The sequence below is a fragment of the Eurosta solidaginis genome, chromosome 3 (genome assembly GCF_040869045.1).
Source record: "Eurosta solidaginis isolate ZX-2024a chromosome 3, ASM4086904v1, whole genome shotgun sequence".
NCBI lineage: Eukaryota > Metazoa > Arthropoda > Insecta > Diptera > Tephritidae > Eurosta > Eurosta solidaginis.
The window spans coordinates 236229100-236249289 of NC_090321.1; the positions used below are offsets into that span (position 1 = coordinate 236229100).

The following is a 20190-nucleotide window of genomic DNA, read 5'->3' on the forward strand; positions in this document are numbered from 1 at the left end:
CATTTAGCTTTTCCCATCACCTTTTTTTTACAATGCCAAGGTTAGTAAAATGAAAAAAATAAAATCAGCAGATGAGATGAGCCAGCCATATAATTGAGCCATGATAGTAAATTAACAACAGTTGATTAAAAAAATGTACATACATACATATCGTGATAGCTTGATATTTTCCAAAAAACAGTTTTTCACAATTTTGTTAAGTTTTTATCTTTGATTTTACATTCTATTAGTGTCCAAAAAGCTTTAGTTATTTCCTGGATTCACAATTTTTTTTCTACGTGCTTTGACTTGTTTTTACCATCCATTTTTGTTTCACTATATACTTCTCCATATTCAAAATATTTCATTACTACATTGCTGTTGTTTACATTAATTTTGGTTTTTTTACATTTGCTTCATTTCAGTTCAAAGTATTGGAATTAAATTTTTTCTGGGTTGGGCTCCTCACAAATCCACAACATCTTCCTTTGTATATTGCGTATCTCTAAATAATCGTCGCGTCGAAGAGCGCTGTAGGCCTTCAACTAATGTCTCCTATAAGCGATAATGTTGAAAATTAGTATAAGGTATTTAGTTTTAGAGGTGATTACTCAAAAATTTTGCGTATATATGTACATAATTAAGTATAACAAGTAACGTGAATAAATTTTTATTACATGCATGAATAATTTAATTATTTAATTAATTAAAGCAATAAACAAGGAACAAGTAAGGACGGGACTGTCTTCGGCTGTGCCGAAGACTTCATACCTTTCATGAATGGGGCTGAACAAAAATCTTATCCCTTTCGTAATCTCCAAATAATCGGATGTATAAGATAAGAAATATATAGTGAACAGATGTACATACCTAAACGATTTTTAAGATAAATAAAAAATAAAAAATAGGTAGGTACTTTGTGTGAGGATGTAAAGTTTTACGTTTTTTGTGGTGTACATGTAAAACCTATGACTACGAATCAAGTATTTCAACAATATATGACGTAAACGTAATTATTTGATGAAACTTGAAGCTTCTAGCCGCAAAAAAGGGGCAAAAATTACAGTTTTTATGAGGTATATACTATTTATACCACCGATCTCGATGATTTTTTCAGAAAACAATATATGCTGTACACGTAAGCATTCGTTGAAATTTGAAGCCTCCTCTTAAAATAGGGCAGTAATTACGAAAAGTTTCTTATCTGAACAATCGGCTGTGGGGGATATATACTATATATACGACCGATCTCATCCATCTTTTCAGACAACAATATGTGTAATATACGAAAGTATATGGTGAAGTTTGAAGCTTCAATCTGATAAATTGAGGAAGATATGGCAAAAATCTCTTTTCTGAAAAATCGGTTGTATGGGGGTTATATGCTATAGCGGTCCGATCCGGCCGGTTCTAAGAAATGTCTAATCGGACATCTAGATATACGCGCTAGATATACAAGCTTTCAGAACTTCCCGATAACCCTGAGACCTGAACCTTAAACGTCCAACAAGATTATGTCTTTTTTAAAGAGACATTTGCATAAAGGAAGTACTTAAACACTTTTTATCATCTCTTTAGTTTTCTCTCTATTTCATAGCATTAACCAAACGTTTCAGACTGTGAATTGGGAGAAACTGAGCAAGAAAGTTACGGGGACCACATTTGGTTTATAGTTTTGAACTCAAAAAAGCTTACACACTATGATTCCGCATGTAGGCGGTAGGTTTAGCGTTGTATTTTTGCAAACGATCTCTTTTTATTGTCAAATTAAAGTAGATGAAATTAAAAAATGGTATGGGAGATACAATTTTTGTGATAAAGTTTGAAGAACAAAAACAATTTAAAAAAATGCATAATCTCTATTATACGAGTAGCTCAAGCTCCAATATTCTTTCACATAGATTGACTTACTGCATTAACTTATTGATTTATGGCCGCTGTCGTGTGGCGGCAACGTGCTGGCCTTCCACAACACAGGTCCTTGGTGCAAGGCACGGGAAATGTAAAATTAAAACCTTTGGAAACGTGCAGACGGACATGGCTACATCAACTCAGCTCTTCATCCTGATTATTTCGGTATACTTAATGCTGGGTCTATCTATTTTCCTTTAAGGACTTACAATTTTGAGATTCGTGCCAAAGTTAATATACCATTTCATTTTCATGAAAGGTATAAAAGATATCTTAGTAGTTGGAAAAATATTTTATTACTGTCATTGAAAAACATTTTTTTTTAATAATAGTTAAAAACCCCAGATTTTACATAAATTTATATTTTACATATCGTCGCCCGCTTGCCAGAAGCATGAATGTGCCAAAATGAAAATGTTGGGAAATCGAGTTTCAAAGTTTATTGCTCTCTCAAAATTAGAAGAATTAGTTTCTATTGTAAAAATGTACTTATATATTATACTCACACTATACTCTTTTTAACTGAGATAATTGTTCTGCTCGCATCCCTTCTATTCTGCGAGATTTAGCATATTCATTTTTCTGGCACATCAAAAATTTAAAAAGCTGATATATTTTTTGTTAACACATCTATACAAAAAAATTAAAAGTAGTCCCATCAGGTTAATCTGCTCATGCTTTCTATGCATTTTGACGCGCTGAATCCGAATAAGCTATAAGAATTGGCCTAACTGGTTATGGTATGGCCTTAACCTCAAAATACGTAAAAAAATCACTACAGATTGATTTTTGAATAACGTTAGGGCCAAGACAAGACCTGCTAGCCCAATTCCGTTGACGGATTGGGATTCGGAGCATCACACTTGGGAAAACATCCACGGCTTCGACTTATCGAAAGTATGTATGTAAATGAAAAAAGTTACACATTCAATTCAATTTCATATACCCTAATGTGTTTTTATTTAAGATATTATTGCAAACATAGAACTAGTTGTTATTCTCATCAGAATCAAAATCTTCTGCAATGTTGGGTTCGGCAAAAGCGTTGCCCTCAAGATTTTTATTAAAAATGATATTATTTTGGTATAACCAGTTTTTCACAAAGTTTTTCCAAGTATTTTAGTTTTGATTCAGGAAGAGGCAACGGCTTCCAATAAACCGGTTTGCCTTCGTTTAACAACTTTTTTTTTAAGGATATTAAGCTTTTAAAAATTCTTCATCGGTGTAATTATATTTGAAGAAAACCAGGCACGTATACCCGAACGATGGAACATACGAATATGTGATGTTGTTATTTTTCTCAAAAATTGTAAAAATTGTTTAGCCATATCAACGAATGTGTCATACAATATGCCACATTCATTTTTCTGGCTCAACTCTTTGTGATTGAATTGTACATTCGTGAAAATGGCATTGCAAATTATTGGGGTTTCCCTGTACGTAGGAAGCTCTAGATTTAAGTAGAACCTACAGAATCTAAAGGGTAATCCAAAGAGGCCTCTAACGCGAAATCGGAAAAATTGCACATTCATGCGTCTGGCTAGCGGGCGACGATATACAAATAATTTTAGGTGCTGCGTGATCCCACTATTCATAATTTAAAAATTTAGTAAGCACGTTATTTTTTAATAAATAGTTACACATGTACCTTAAATGTAAATAAGCCCCTAATAATCAAGCTATAATTAAAAACAATTTCGGCGGCAATTACCCAGGAAACTCAAAAATAATTTTTTTTTTCACAGGGCTCTTTTTCTCGATTGACTCGAATCGAAAATAAATGGAACTCGAAAGCTGTCAGTTTCTTTTTTTTCCAAATCCGGAAGAAATTTCTTTCGAATGGAGTTCATAAGGGCTTAGTCCTCTTAAGGGGTAGTCTTTTGCAATTTTACTTCGTTATATGTTTAAAGGCTAAACCAGGGCAACCATGCTATATTTCAAGAGAGTTTTAAAACAAATTTTGGGATAGGGCGTCCTTCAACTAAATTCTGAGATAGGCCATTTCTGAAACTTTGCTCAAATAGGGGGATATTCTTCTCGGCAGTCAATATGGAATTAAAGTTCAGCACGTCTGAGTTCTTTTAAATTTGCACTTAAATGTTATGGAGATTAGACGCCATCTACAAGATTATGAAGATGGTATTTATAAAATGATTAACCAAGCCTATTCTCAAAGATGATTTCGTTTTGTGTTAAATACTGTATGGCAATCTAACAAGTAGGCTTTGAAATAAGAAGCACATGTTTTAAGAATTGTTCATTGTCAGTTAAAAATAAGATTTTAATGTGACCATGACTGGAAGTGGGCATTGTGGTTAAAACAAGTGTGATATCTTATTCGTCAACTGCCTGACAGGATGTTCAATATGGCCACTTTTTAGCGTTTTGGCAGGGTGTTCAATATGGCGGCGCATAGAGCCGGCTATCTTCAGCGGGTGATAGAAAAAGATACAGAATGAGGCAGCGATAGTCAATTAAAAATGAGGTGATCCATTCTATTTGTAATTTTGACGTCTATGCAGAAGTTATAACAGTTGTCTTGTCCACAATGGAAGTGGGAGTGCAAGTCGCAGTGGGAGTTTGAGTGGAGGTAGGCATTAATAAACGGTTACGTTTTTGTTATTGCTATAACCTAAAGAGAAGCCATCTCAAGGCACGGTATTGCCATTGTCACACCCCGCCTAGCGAAGAAGAGCGCCGCCGGTTTGTGCTGGAATATCGTAACCATGAAGCTAAGAGTCTCTATTTTTAACACGTTCAACTAGAGTTGCTTCGCCACGTCATTCATCTTCTCCTTTTGGCTTCTCCTCACGCATGCCGCTTTTGCACCGAGTTTATTGACTTTTTATTACTATCACTCTCCAGCCTGATTCATAGTTTGTGGCGAAACCAAGTGGCTTGCAATCTTATTCTCCATATCTTCTTTAGCTTTGTTCGATCTTGGTCGTGCCACCATATGCCTGTTAGGGCATGTTCAGCGGTCTATAACGAACCCATTAATTTCCCAGGAGGCTCGTTAACGGGGAGGCTACGGTTCGCTGAGCATCATGTATAAGGGTGTTGGTAGTTCTTGACTTATGTCGAGGAAAAACGTAGTTGCAAGCAACTAAGCATCTTGCTCGGGCAATATCGTTTAAGCCAGGGTATGACAATTTTTAATTTAATCCTAAGGCGGAAAAGAAAAATTGTATCTCTGCCCGGCGATATTTGGAGTTGAAGTTGGCAATTTTAATGTGGTTGTAGTAAGGTTTTTGTGCACTGAAAAAGATTTTGCGTAATTTTGATCCCACCTCATTGGTGGACCGGCCAGGGTAATTTTTGATAAGCTCGGCTGAAGGCCGCCAACGCAACCCGAGGCCATTTTTCGGTTTTTCGTCAATATATTTTGAACGAGCTAACATTTTTATTTCCGCCTTCGAATTATTGTTATCGAGGTCAATACGCGTTTTTGCCACTTCTCTCGATATTTTTGGGCGCGTATTAAAGGTGACCGTCTGTTCTATTAATTCCGTATGTTCGGAACATTCGTCTCCATTTAAGAATTTGGAGAATGGGTTTATATGTGGAATATTTTGTATATTCGAACCTCGTGAGGTAGTATCAAATGAACGTATTCCGAATATTCTAAATTAACGGTTTATCGGGAAAGCTTCCATGAATACTTAACGGAAAAGAGCTTTCCGAAATTTCAGAATAAAAAGGTGAATACTCCCTGTGTAGCAGACAATACGCCCTTTTCTTTATTTTTGGTTTTGTCAGTTCATTGCGGCTGCTTAGTAGCGTATCACCCCATGTCGGCTGCCTGTTCAAAATCATGCTATCTCAAAATATATTTCAAAAATTTTCCAATTCAGAATTTGTCACAAAACCGCCCTATATTAGAGTTAGATTGAAGAACGCTTCATCTCAGAATGCGTTTCATTAACTCCCTCTTATGACAAAATGCATTAAACTTATGCTCATGTAGGGAGTTTTGGAAACACATTTTGAGATAGTGCATTTTTGAATAAAATTCTAACGTACGGCATTCTTCAAACAATTTCTGAAAGAATGACCGAACCAACATAACTTTATAAATTCACGAAATATTTAGTAGAAAATGAATTATTTCCCCAAAAACTTTTGGCATTTACAAATTTATTATCACTACTAATATACTACCAAAGATACTTGTCTACTACAATTTCATTGAAGGGGATTGAATTATTCCCCGATTTCCTTACTTCGTAAAAGCAACCCGTCAAGATTTTTCAATTTGGGAGTGTCTGTCATAATTGAAGAACAAACCTCTAGTAACTGAATCATGGATCTGAAAGAATTTGAGCCACCGATCTTCCGACTGCAAGTTAAACGCCACACCCGCTAGACAATAGAAATAAAAACGACTCGAACAAAGCGGAAATGGGAACACCATCAGAAAATCGTCTCGGAATCGGTACGGTTTTACTTTTCCAATTCGGAATGAACAACAGGCCTGAACATCTCACATAAATCCTGTGACCCCTAATCATTAATCTCTTCATAATTTTGCTTCTCCTAATCGTAAAAATACTAGGGCGCAACTTAATTATGCCTTCAGGAAAAAATTTTGGTATTTCAAAGTTTCACTATAAAACTCCTTTAAAAGGGCCAGTATGTGTTATAAAACTGTAACTCATCAAATTTTAACATTTTTAAGTGATCTAACCCATGGCGTAATTATAATTAACACAAAAACCGCAAAAACTCCGCTCATTCCCTTAAGGACCCATTACTCATACTTAGCATAGACTTGACTTGACTTGAGAACTGTCACTTACAGTTCTGTTAAATGAACATTGCATGTTAGTGATTACTCAAAACTTAGCAACACTTAACTTGACCTAGAAGTCTGTTTAATTTTGATTTTCTATGTCAGTTCTAAGTGACGTTTACATTTTGAGATGCCATTTGTTTGTTTCCATTTCATTTTGACATTTTGTCATACAAATTGACATTTATTTAAAAATAAATTTCAAAGCAGATTATGATGCCAGATTGTATGCGCTATGTGGAGTATAATCGTGGCTAAGTCGCCAAGCTTACGCCAAGTCAAGTCAAGTCTATGCTAAGTATCAGTAATGGGCCCTTAAGTGCACCTCAACTATTGACAAAACGTTAGTTTACAGCATAACACAGAACATATAAACAATACACACATAACACGTAAAACAATGTAATTTAAATTAAATTTAGAGAAAATGCAAAATTAGCAACAAAACAGAAATAAACATACATACACAAAAACAATAACATTAAGATGAGTAGCGTAAAGCGATTTGTAGTTTCTTGTTGCGCGCCAAAACAGCAGAAAACAAAGCCAACTTCATAAGTCTGTATAATAATGTTTTGAAATGGCATTTTTGAATAGTTAACGGCAGTAAATTTTACAAAAAAAAAAAAAACAGCTTTAAAGTTATTCACGCTTTTTTATTTTTTAGCACCTTGTTAAAATGTCAGTCAGATGAATGCAGCTGCTGCGTTGAGAGCAAACATTGAACAATTAAATTAATATGTTAGATAAGCATTGAAGAGGAGAGTAATGAAATACGTGGATACAGGCGTTCATATGCGGTACTAGTTACATATGTTTTAGTTTTACTTTCGTTCGCACAGCACGTTTAAAGCAATACCACGACGTTATTAAATATTCCTCTTTTTAGAACACTTATTTTAAAATAATTTTGATTTGCTAATTTGCGATTTCTTGCTCAAACCTCAAATAAAGTGGAGATTTCTTTGCCAGCTATTCTTTTGAGACCACTAATACTCGTTATATTACTGCCACCATTCCCATGTCGTTCAGTCATGCTTGTTTCACTGGTCTCGGTGGTGGTGGTGGTACTGGTGTTATCGCGGTTAGTGATGTGGCTCTTTGCGGTGGAATTGCTTTGACCACCATTCCGTATATTTATAACTTCATTTGCTAAAAAACTGCTACTACTAATGCTGCTGCCATTTCCATTTTCAGTTATAACGGTTTTAGTGAGCAAAGTTTCACTATTTTCATTGCCATTTGAGGCTGTTGCAGATATTGTGGAGGCACTTGACGTTTTATCGCTTGAAGTTGTGGTAGAATTGCCACTACTACTTATGTTATTTATAATTTTTAAACGTTGTGTTTGTAACAAAGTCGTCGTTGTAGTTGTGCTTGTACTGCTACTGCTGCTACTTCTAATGCTTATGCTACTATTATTGCTAATGCCATTCGTGCTGGTGATGTGCGATGTAGAAGCTGACTTGGATACCGCTGATGCGCTGGTGAGTAATGTTCTGGGCAGTACTTGTGGCTTCATTGGAAGTTCTATATAGTTTCAGTTTCGAATTGCATGCAAATTAAATAAAATGAAACATAAAGATTTGATAGAAATAAGTAAGTACATAAATAAAACAAAGAAATTGATGCAAATAGTTCGTTTTGAAAAGAGAATAGTACTCAAAAATAAAAACACGTGCAAAAACTGAAAGTAAAGAACTACTCGCATTTACATGTACCCTGCATCTTCCTTGCAGGATACAGTTGTTCTAAACATTTAGAAAGTGTTATATTTTTATTTTGGAAAATATGGAAACTTGAATGATGGATGTACTTACCTAAGCGATTCAAACCAGCCGCAAGTTCCCGCACCGATTTTTTCTCCAACGTTGGTCCTAAAAAGCAGTTAAAATTTTATTATGATAAGTTAAAAAAACATTGATATCGAAAGTGTATTCTCAAGAAAATTAATGAATTAATCACGTTATCAAGAACAAGGAGTGAAGTAATACCCACCGAGCGGCAAGGGATCCCCATCTTCTCGCGGCTACTTACTTTCTGAATTTGCCTGTTGCATACTCGTTCTGCTGGCTAAAAATGGTTGCTAGATTTCCCGCTGGGATCAAACGAGCTTGCATGGCCTATAAATTCTTTTCAGCCCTACAATTATCCACGACCTGATGGCTGATTTTCTGTACATCTGCAGAGGTCTCTTGGAATTACTTGCACCTAGCTGTCTCCTATTTACACATATTTCTGTACTCCCAAGTCTTGCAAAATATTCAAAGTCATCTTCATTCCGTAGGCAGGCTGGAGGTCTCACCTTTCTTCCAATGCCTTAATATCTATCAATCTGTCATCGGCCAAGTGACAAACGTTGCAGCGCCAGATCGAAAACATTAAGCAGCGTTGCAGCATGCCTATTGTAACGGCTGGATTGCTGACACAGTATTCGGTATAGAAACTGATAGAAGGGTCACACGACTGCAAAGAGGTATTGTTGAGTGCACTCGTGAAGGAGATAGGTGTACGATTCGAGTACGTGAGTTATTGAATTATCTATCTATATAAAAATCTATTAGACCGCCCCTTTGAAAAAATATATTAAATGTTTAGTGTTTGACGTAAAAATGCATGTTTGGGTCTCACAAACTTCGCCGAAGCTTTGTGCAATAATAACAATGTTATCTTCAAAATCGGAAAGAGACAGTAGATGGTAACTTCAAGATTATTCGTTTAGATCAGGGATAACCATTTAGTTGAATAATTATTGGCACCACTTCACACGTATTGTTATTCTCTTTCATCTTTAGTTGTCGCTCAACAAGTAGAGTAGCAACATCGATTGTTGGTGTCGCTTGTAGGCGTACGACTATGCTATTTATGCGCGAAGTTTCGTAATCTTGCGCATAAATAAAAAAATTCTTGCATACGACGTTGCCTCGTTGCTTGCTAATAGGCGAATGAATCGTGCATGCAAAATATTCAAAGTCATCTTCATTCCGTAGGCAGGCTGGAGGTCTCACATTTCTTCCAATGCCTTAATATCTATCAATCTGTCATCGGCCAAGTGACAAACGTTGCAGCGCCAGGTCGAGAACATTAAGCAGCGTTGCAGCATGCCTATTGTAACGGCTGGATTGCTGACACAGTATTCGGTATATAAACTGATAGAAGGGTCACACGACCGCAAAGAGGTATTGTTGGGTGCACTCGTGAAGGATAGGTGTACGATTCGAGTACGTGAGTTATTGAATTATCTATCTATATAAAAATCTATTAGACCGCCCCTTTGAAAAAATATATTACATTTTTAGTGTTTGACGTAAAAATGTATGTTTGGGTCTCACAAACTTCGCCGAAGCTTTTTGCAATAATAACAATGTTAGCTTCAAAATCGGAAAGAGACAGTAGATGGTAACTTCAAGATTATTCGTTTAGATCAGGGATAACCATTTAGTTGAATAATTATTGGCACCACTTCACACGTATTGTTATTCTCTTTCATCTTTAGTTGTCGCTCAACAAGTAGAGTAGCAACATCGATTGTTGGTGTCGCTTGTAGGCGTACGACTATGCTATTTATGCGCGAAGTTTCGTAATCTTGCGCATAAATAAAAAAATTCTTGCATACGACGTTGCCTCGTTGCTTGCTAATAGGCGAATGAATCGTGCATGAAGTGACTCGTACGATCATCGCGCTCTCACTAATACAGCCACAGTTTAAATTTTGGTTATCTCTGGATGATGCAAAACAAATTGGCGGAAAAGCTTTGCGTCAACGAGGAAAAATTGCGAGCATCTGGAAGACAAACTGTACGCTAAACTAATAGCATGCAAACGAGTCTCGATGTACATATATTCCGCATTAGTGAAGATCTGAAGACTCGTTTATCAATAGATTTTTTGGATTCAACTATGTTTGCTGCTTCTCGAAAAAGTATGTTCCAAATTTAAAAGGGGCAAGACGCAAATTGGAAGGCATTAGGCCTCGGAGGTAAATCTAGCCAATTTATATTTTTTTCATTGGGCGAGGGTCGTCGTACTATATGACAGGGATAGGCGCCTTGCTATAATAATAAACAACAGTCTGCAATGGAATCTTTATATAGAGGAACGTTGGATTGCTTCGGTCGCAATATGCTGTTGCCGAGGATCATTGGCAAATCCTGGGCCTCTCTCCAAGGGTGGTGGATTGACTTTATGACATGGTGTGCTTCTATGAAGTGTAGTTCTGCTGGCACGCACTACATAGACAGTGCCTGTAATGTCAAAAAGCTAGAAACCATGAAATGAATTGTTTTTGTAACCCAAAAACACTCCCCGAAAGTTTATTTTTGCCTCTGGAACGAATCTTTTTGAACTTATGTATTTTTTACTATAGGCATGCCTACCCTGGGAGTATTCTGAATCCCTTAACCCGATGAGCGACTTACTAGCCATTTGATTACAAATACGCAATCAATGAAAGCAGCGGTTCTAAACTTCTATTTTAGTTGTTGTTGTTGTAGCAGTGCTTCGCCCCATCCAATAGGTGCGACCGATCACAAATTGGCATCAATGTCCTCTAAAGGGAAGGAAACTTGCTGTTTCAACAGGGGTGGACCATAATGAGAGTGGTGTTAGAGGCGTCCCCTTCTATTCTAGTCTTGATGGTTAATTGTAAAAAATATCTAACAAAACATACCTGGCGTTGCTCCGACATTATTACTGCTTTGACTAAACGATAACGATTCAGCATCTGCAAATTGTAACGAGACAAAAAATAATTTGATGTTCTTAACTATCTTTTTAATGCATTACAAACCTTCGTCAAGTTTTTCTGGTGTTGTTTTGCTCGAGTCACTACTTTGAAAGTCGTTAGTACCAGGCGTTTTGGCATCATTTCCGACCATCGACCATGGGCGTGGCTTCTGCAAAACTATTGGTGTGCGTATAATACCATTTGAGGCCTTTACGCTAATACCATCACCTCCTGTATGGCTGCGTATAGAATCAGTGCTGGGTGAGCGCATTTTACTTTCACGCTCTGGAGCTTTAAGCGCTGAGTTTGAATCAAGCTCGCCTGTCACTACGGTGCCAACACCACCCCCTTCAGTACGCATTTTGACTAGTGGAGATTTTCGTCCAATCAATGGTGAACATTTTTCCAAATTGTCTGTGGAACGTGAGCGTGTAGTCCAGGGAGCGCCTAGATACAAGCAAATAAAAGGATTAATCATATGTTTCTGTTTTGCTTGTGTTTAGACTTACACTTCAGTAAAGGCGATTGTCGATCCAATTTAATAGGCCTACGTTCCTCCAAAATCGGTGTGGTTTCCTCAGATGTTAGCTGGCCGTTGCCATCGCGACTCATGGTGGGACTATCGACAAATGATAATGAACTGCATTCTTCAGAGGTGGGTGAAATAAGTGGCGTCAATGTGGTGGGTGTTACCGAACCAGGCCGAAAGAATAAATCTAAACCTTCACCAATTTCTTTGGTACTTGGTCCAGCATTATTATCAATCGCTACAAGTGGGCGCGTGGGAGCGCGCGTCTTTGCGCGTTTTGGTCGTCCTTTTACTAAATGTTGCAATTGAAATGATGCACTGGGTAGTTCCGTTATTGAATCACCACATTCATCATCACCACCCAAATCATCCATGGCATTGCCACTGCCACCCGTTGTGGTGCCAGCAACACTAGCACCCGTACAATTCGAATCACGTGGCGATAGTTGTGATGTAGAGCGATGTGAAGAGGGTGATTCTAGCAGATCGGGTATATGACCCAAACTCAAATTTTCAACAACAGATTGTGGACGCACTTTACTACGTGCTACCGAACGACGTTTGGTGGGCATATGTGGTGTGGCCTGTACGGTTGATAGAAAGATAAATACATTTTGATTAATTACGTATTTTTTTGAGATCATATCAAATTTGAGAAGAAAGATGCAAATTGGAGTGAAAGATGAGAATAAGCAGAGTTATGAAAAATATGAGAGTAGAAAGCGATCGGCTATAAACTGAAAAGTTGACTGTGCTGCATATAAGTGGGCTATAATACAAATAAAATTGAATTACAAATAAAGAGCTTTTACAACAGCTTTGTTTTAGAAAGCAGTAATGTTTCACTGTAATGCAAATTATGTTTCTATCTCGATGATAGTCAAGCAACAATATTTTCACGCCAACAGTGATCTATGTATGTAATTAAACTTGATTATCAAAAAAAAATTTATTGACTTTCCGAATCAAATACTATCATCAGTATACAAGCCATTTATTACCAGAAACTTCTATTAAATATTAAGTTGTTTGAATATTTTGTAAAAATCCCGAAGACACGCCCAAACTATCGTTTCCTACACCGATGGCAGCACAATAATGGCCACAGGCCCAGGCCCACAGATCGATGAGCTTTGCAACAGAATACCTGGCTACCTCCCTGATCTCTCCAGTTTTTTCGCTTCGCGAAAACTGGAATTATCACCGACTAAATCCTCCGCGACCTTATTTACAACATGGACGTCCCAAATGTCGACCATTTTGAACATCCACGTCGATGGCACTACGCTAGCGACTGTCCTATACCCCAAAATCTTGGGTGTGACGTTTGATCAGGATCTACATTTTGGTGAGCATGCAGCCGCAATTGTACCAAAAATCCAGAGCCGTAACAAAATCCTCAAATCTGTTGCTGGCAGTACTTGGGGAAAAGACAAAGAAACGCATATTACCACTTACAAAGCAATTGGCCAGCCGATTGCATGCTACGCGTACCCAATATGGTCGCCTAGCCTAAAAACTACTCACTGGAAGAAGCTACAGGCCTGCCAAAATACTACTCTTAGAACCGTCACGGGCTGTCTTCTTATGTCCCCAGAACACCACCTACATAATGAGGTGAGAATACTCCCCATCAGGGAGAGAAATGAGATGCTAACCAAACAGTTGCTGTTGAATACCCAGAAACCTGGGCATCTCAACAGCCATCTGATTGACGAGCCAACACCGCCCAGGGGCTTAAGGAGTCATCTCCGTAAGCATTACGAGGAAATACGGCACCTGAGAACTCAACCGTACGAAGCCAAAAAGACACAAGCAGGTCCTCAGCTAACTCCACAAACAGGCGTCGGACCTTTATGCCAGGAATTACCCGGTGAATCCAGTACTCAAAGAACAGTACCCAAAACTGGCGGAAGAGGAACGCATACTCCCCATGGAAAAGCGAGTCACTCTAGCTCAACTTCGATCTGATACTGTAACAGGTTAAACTCTTACCTATCCAGAATCAACCCCGACATACAAAATGTATGCCCCGCTTGCAATGTTTCCCCACATGACACCAACCATCTCTTTAATCGTAATGTGGAACCAATGCCTCTAACACCCCTCTCATTATGGGCCACCCCTGTTGAAACTGCAAGTTTCCTTGCACTCCCGTTAGAGCATATTGATGACAATTTGTGATCGGTCGCACCTATTGGATGGGGCGAAGCACTGCTACAACAACAACAACGAAATCCGACCAATGAAAACCCAGGCCGACAAATTTTATACCCAAAAATGAGCTTTTACCTTTCTAGAGGCCTACTATTGATAGCAATCTCATATCCAGCCATCAACACGCATACACCAAAGGTAAATCTACGGAGACTGAGCTACACAGTCTAGTATCTACTATTGAATAATTATTTTTCTAAAAGGAGTATTGTCTTGTGACCTTCCTAAACATTGAAGAAACATTCAACAACATAAGCCCAGATGTCGTTTACAATGCCCTGATGAATCTGGATGAAAGTACTTTCTTCACTGGGGAAGGCTGATATAACACGCTTTATCGCAAGGGACACACTTTAGAGTGGTGTTATTTCTCGGCTACTATGGAACCTAACGAGCAGGAATATTGTGGCATATGCTGCTGACCTAGCTGATGTTTATAGGAGCAATCTCCATCCAATTTTATGCAACCTGATGTAGTTAGCATTGCGGGAGGTTTGTCTATGGGCCTCCCGGTGCGGCCTCGCCGTCAATGCCGATAAAGTTGAGCTTATCTTATAAACCAAAAGATACAAAATACCACCGTTAAACTTCCGGAACTATATGGCGTGCGCCTGATCCTGGCAGACAAGGCCAAATTCATAGACCTAGTTCTGGACAAAAAGCTGAACTGTAAGGGCAACGTCCTTCAGCGCCAGAAGAACGCGTATATTGCCGTATGTGCTTGTAAAAAGCCATTGGCAACAAATGGGGACTTACCCCAATATATGCAGATGAATTTATACCCCGATTATCCCACCTATACGCTGTATGGGATAGTCGTATGTTGGCCAGTCTCTAGCAAGGCGTCAAATCTAATATTGTTGGGTAAAGTTCACATTCTAGTATGATCATCTGCAACTGCAAGGCAGCGCTTTCTGGGAGCTCCCTTTCTGGATAATCTGCGTCAGGTAGTGGAGTATGGTATCAAAATCTTGGTAGACTTATCAGGTCCCAAAAAAAGGTTCGACGAGGAAGGATAATGGTGTCTATATGTGGTTTCGCAAAGGGCCTAGGTGTGCCCTCAGCCGAAGAACCCGATTTTCGTACGTAGGAATATCTCAAAAACAACAATCAAAATGAAATATTTGACTCGGTATTTATTTAGATTAATTTGCTGGCTTCTGGGTCTGGACTTTTTTCAAGTTTCGTCGGCCTGTGTAATCCAGACACCACCAAATCCGGACACAAAATCACAACAAAAATCGCCTGAGTGGAATATCGCTCTATCTCCAATAGTTCGAAAAAGCCCAATTTTGGAACTTGTTTTAGGAAATTCCTATCACAGAATTCATTTCTACCTCAGAATTCGTGGCAAAAACTGCCTATCTCACGTCAAAATGTATTGAAATTATGCTGAGATTGGGCGTTGTTGAAACAAATTCAATACAGGGCAACAACCTCAAAATATTCTCTTATGCACAGTGAAACTTTCAGTTAGATTATTCGAAAATAAAAAAAAAATATAGATTTAGAAATTATTTATAGCGATGCAATTAGGATGCTTTTTAATGATATGATATGCAAATAAATTTATGAATTTAAATAAATAAAAAATGACGATAGATAGTTGCTTTATGGTTTATGAGTAATAAAAAATTAAAATATGTTTGGTTTGAGAATTATTGTTAAATCAAAATTCTTATAAGGATGGTGTTTCAGCAACGGCCCACCTTTTGTAACAGTTTATAAAAAACTAGAACAGTTTACATTTCATACATGCAGGAAAGTCTAAGTACGAGGAGTATGCCTCGTTATCTAAAAGAAAAAATTTCAGTCAGGCTGCATTTCAAGACAATTGAAGCGTTCACATTATCATAATTGATCCGAAGAAATTCGCGTTTCGTGTTATTTGGGATGTTAACCTTGCCGTCTATTAACTTTTACAAACTTAACACTCTGTTACCTTGCTTCGCTGATAAACTGGAGGTAACTTGAGTTGTCAAATATAACTCGCTAAGCCCCATTAAACCAATTGAAATGTGATCGCAGATGGAATGCATTATCTGGGTAAAGTGTTCACATGTTTACTATGCCAAAAAATCTGGGCACTACCAAGGTAAAAGACCATAGCTGGGTGGCACCAACATCCTATTTTCAAGAGAGGCAAAATAGCTGGAGTTACACCCGACAGACCCCTCACGTGGAATGCTCATCTAGATGCTACCTGAAACAAAGCAACAAGAGCTTACTTCGTCTGCACACGACTCAATGGCCAAAAATGGCGACTTTCTCCTAAAATGGTATACTGGACAGTCAGTGCTTCCTCAGTTTGGTAGCCGAAGACCACGAAAAGAACAGTTTGTATTGACATAAAACGCGAACATCCCCTTCTGATGCACTTTGTTCCTTAGTAGGAATACCTCTGTTCCCTATTCCTAAAGAGAAAGAGGCAACACTTGCTGAACTAACACTTTAAAAGATTTTTGAGCTAAAGATCGGAAACATGACCGCGCATGTGAAAGTAGTAAGAAAATTCATAGGAAATCCCGTGTTACAGATACGTTATGCAATGTCCCTTACGCTGAGAATCTCACGGAATTTTGAAGGTGTCTATTGTGGACAGAACTCCTTGTCAAACAGAAAATCCATATACTGACCTCGACTAAGAGGTCAGGTTCACGGACGGATCAAAATTGTATGCCGGAAAAACGGGCGCTGGCATATATGTATGCACCGAACTTCAAGAAATCGATGCCAATGGGAAGCTACCCCATTATTTTTCAGACAGAAATCCATGCAATAAAAATTTGCGGTAGAGGATATCTAAGGGGGGCTCTTATCCTAGTGGAATATCTTCATTATGTCAGATATCTAGGCTGCCTTATGGGCTTTGCAATCTTACACAATTATTTTTAAGCTAGTGGATGAATGAATTGGAGTCCCAATTGATTTAGTAGCCAAAAACATAGGGAAACCATTAGCAACTGGGGAGCACAGCAGTGTAGACGACAATGGTATGAATGCCCGCCCTAGGCAGGCTAAATTGTTTATGTTCTCGGCAACGAGAGTATCAGCCAAATTGATTCACCTAAGCAGAGTGGGTCTACGTACTCTGACTGCGTACTGTACGGGTAACTGTAGTCTACGATATCACCTAAGTAAGGTAATTCTACCCGATAGACAAATTTGTCGTACTTGTGCGTCGGTATGGCAAGGCACATACCTTTCCGGTGGTATACGCACCGGAACTATCTTTTCAGGGGGTAAGGATATTTTTACGTGTAATTGGTCGGTTTTCAATAAAACAACGTACTTATTTTTATTTATATTTTTCGAACAAGCAATCAATTTTTTTTAATATTTCAGTAACTTCGTTTACAAACCAGACAATAAATTCATTAAAAAAGTTTTTTTTTTTAATTCTGCAATCTGATAGCTAGATTTACATAGATGAAAATAGCATAGTGAGTGAATGAAAATTGTTTAGGGATTTCAATTTTGAACCGAATTGAACCATTCACATCAGGTTCAGGTGCCGAAAGAACAACGGTTAAGTTCAAATTGCAGCCCCAATTGTAATGAACATTGAAGTTTGGAAGTTTTAAAAAATGTTATTAGATTTCGGTTCAGTTTAAAGCTAAATCAATTATCAATTTAAGTACACTTATTTAGCAAATTCTTATTATACGATAGTACTTTTTTTAGTTTCAAATAAATAGGGAACACTTTTATAACAAAAACAAGAGATTCTATAAAGACAACGACCTCGGATCGGAACATCTACAGGACAGGAAACACTAAGCAAGACAAACAGTTTTGGCACTCAGGTCTTGATATAAAAATTACAAGCAAAATCTTTCGAATTAAGACCAACAAAAAAAAAAAAACTTTGGATTAAATGGCATGCCAACTTAAAAACAAACAAAAAACTAATTCATACAAATGCAGGCATTTCTAAACATTTGATTATCACATTTCATATGAAGGTCACTACTTACAAGGTTCAGATATTCCAATTTCTTTATGAGTGAACATTTTGTGATTTGATTTGTTTTATGATGTATTAATTTTATTTTTTTATTTGAATTATTCAATATTATTGATATTAGTAACAAGTTTTTTGCACATTAAATGTTTCATGTATGTATGTACATAAATGAAGAGTGCGATGATTGTCATTGTTAATTAGTGGTTGAGGTCGATGAATTGAGAAGTTAAAAACAAAACATTAGTTAAACGCATTTTTTTTAAATAAGTATGTATTCAATTAAAATAAATATGTATTTTAATGGTTTTAAGAGTTCATTGATTACTAGGAAAAGAAATTTGCATTGATAATGCATGGATGAGATGTCGCATATTTAAAGAATATTTTTTGTAGAGAGATAAGTCAAGAATCATCCAAACGTACATACTTAGACAGAAGACAGAAAACGAAATGTAAGAAATAAGTGAAGAAGATTGCAAAAGATTTTTAGTATATTTTTTTAATGCAGAGAAAGGGCAAGACACAAAGCAAAACACAAAAGTTTTTTATTCCTGAGATCGCAAATAACAGTTCTCGAAATCAATTTTTTCAATTCAAAAATTTATTTATTGACCAATGTTTAAGTGCCGGTACTGCTGGTATCGGTTTCGTACAGAGAACGTCCGTTTTGCAAGCAAAATAAAGGGATGGAGAATAATAGATTACCGAAAAAATATAAATTGCATTTTGTTGAGAATATATATTATGTTAGTTACATACAATAGTTGCTGTAAACGAGCAATATTCCTTTCATGCAGAATAGAAAAGGAAAGGAGGGAAAAGTAAATAAAGGGAAAAGAAAAAAAAAGCAGCAAAAAAAGGAAAGGAAGGGGGTAGTATAAGAATGGAAAGGAAAGGAAAGTCAGGGAAAGGATAGAAATAAAAACCAGAAGAAAAAGGAAAGAGAGAAATGGAAGTAAAGGAAAGGAAAAGGAGGGAACAGCCCTTATCGACGAGCTATCGGGTTGTTATCGACGGTTAATGTCCGTTATCGGCGTGTTATTGTCGAGCTATAAACGAGTGTTCCAAAGGTTATAAATTTGTTACCGATATCAAACGTTATCGATGATTTACTTTTTTGTTATAAAAAAAGGGTCGATTTGCTATCGGCAATATGCCGTTTTATTTCTGATAACAAATAGAAATTTTTTCGATTACTTTTCGGTAGCAAATTAATATTTTTAAACGGTTTTATTTAGGTTGACTTGACAGGCCGGCCGGAAGGACGAATTTTGTAATTAAAATGTAAGTAACTTCCCGATAAGCTACAAGCTTCAAACTTGGAATATACTTCAGAACCCGATGACAATGTAATAAGAAGAAAAAAACCCCTATAGGTGGCGCATGAATCGAAATATTTCAAACATTTTTATAATTGTGGTCCGATTTGGCTCATATTTGGAACTTATTATACATACAGAAATAGAAAGCGGCCTATGAAAAAAATCGCCGCTAGGTGGCGCAAGGATCGATATTTAAAAAAAAAATCGTATTTGGGGCCGGATTTCGCTCATATTTGGAACACATATTTTATATACAGCAATAGAAATCGCTTTATAAAAAAAAAAATCCCGCTAGGTGCTTTTATTTAATTGTCTGATCAACGCCCTAGATTGTTGAGGAGTGTGATCACTAGTACCTAGGACCTACCTAATTATTTTCTAGCTTTTAATATTATTATTACTTAATGTAAGTATTGTTTTCAAAAAACCGTTTAACTTGAATTTTTTTTATTACTTTATTTCTATAGCAAATCAATATTTTCTTGATGGTACATGGATAAAATTTCGATAGCAAATTGATATTATTTCGATAACTTTTCGATAATAAACCGATAACACGTTGATAATTCACCGATAATATACCGACAACACCGTGAACAAGTGTTATCAATAAAAAACCGATAGCTTGTCGATCACAAACCAATAATATGCCGATAACAATCCTATAATAATAATCGACCGATAATTCTTCGTATTCATAAATGATTTCCGAACCGCGATAAATAATTGCAAATAGTATCAAAATGA

The 20190-nt window shown here is 37.1% G+C and overlaps 1 protein-coding gene across 4 annotated transcripts in view; it reads right to left on the bottom strand.

The window, feature by feature from the left end:
• Positions 1-277: 277 nt before the first annotated feature.
• Positions 278-20190, bottom strand: part of LRR (Leucine-rich repeat) — a 446397-nt gene continuing 426484 nt past the window's right edge. For 2 of the 4 annotated variants that reach the window (XM_067775595.1, XM_067775594.1), the window contains exons 18-23: positions 11918-12521; positions 11472-11855; positions 11352-11405; positions 8503-8559; positions 7626-8212; positions 278-534 (exon numbers count right to left, since the gene is read on the bottom strand). In XM_067775595.1, coding sequence (XP_067631696.1) covers positions 445-534; positions 7626-8212; positions 8503-8559; positions 11352-11405; positions 11472-11855; positions 11918-12521 — 1776 coding nt within the window. In that variant the 3' untranslated portion in view covers positions 278-444. Of the gene's footprint in view, positions 535-7352; positions 8213-8502; positions 8560-11351; positions 11406-11471; positions 11856-11917; positions 12522-20190 lie in introns of all 4 variants that reach the window. The other 2 variants (XR_010951282.1, XM_067775596.1) reach the window with 2 other exon arrangements.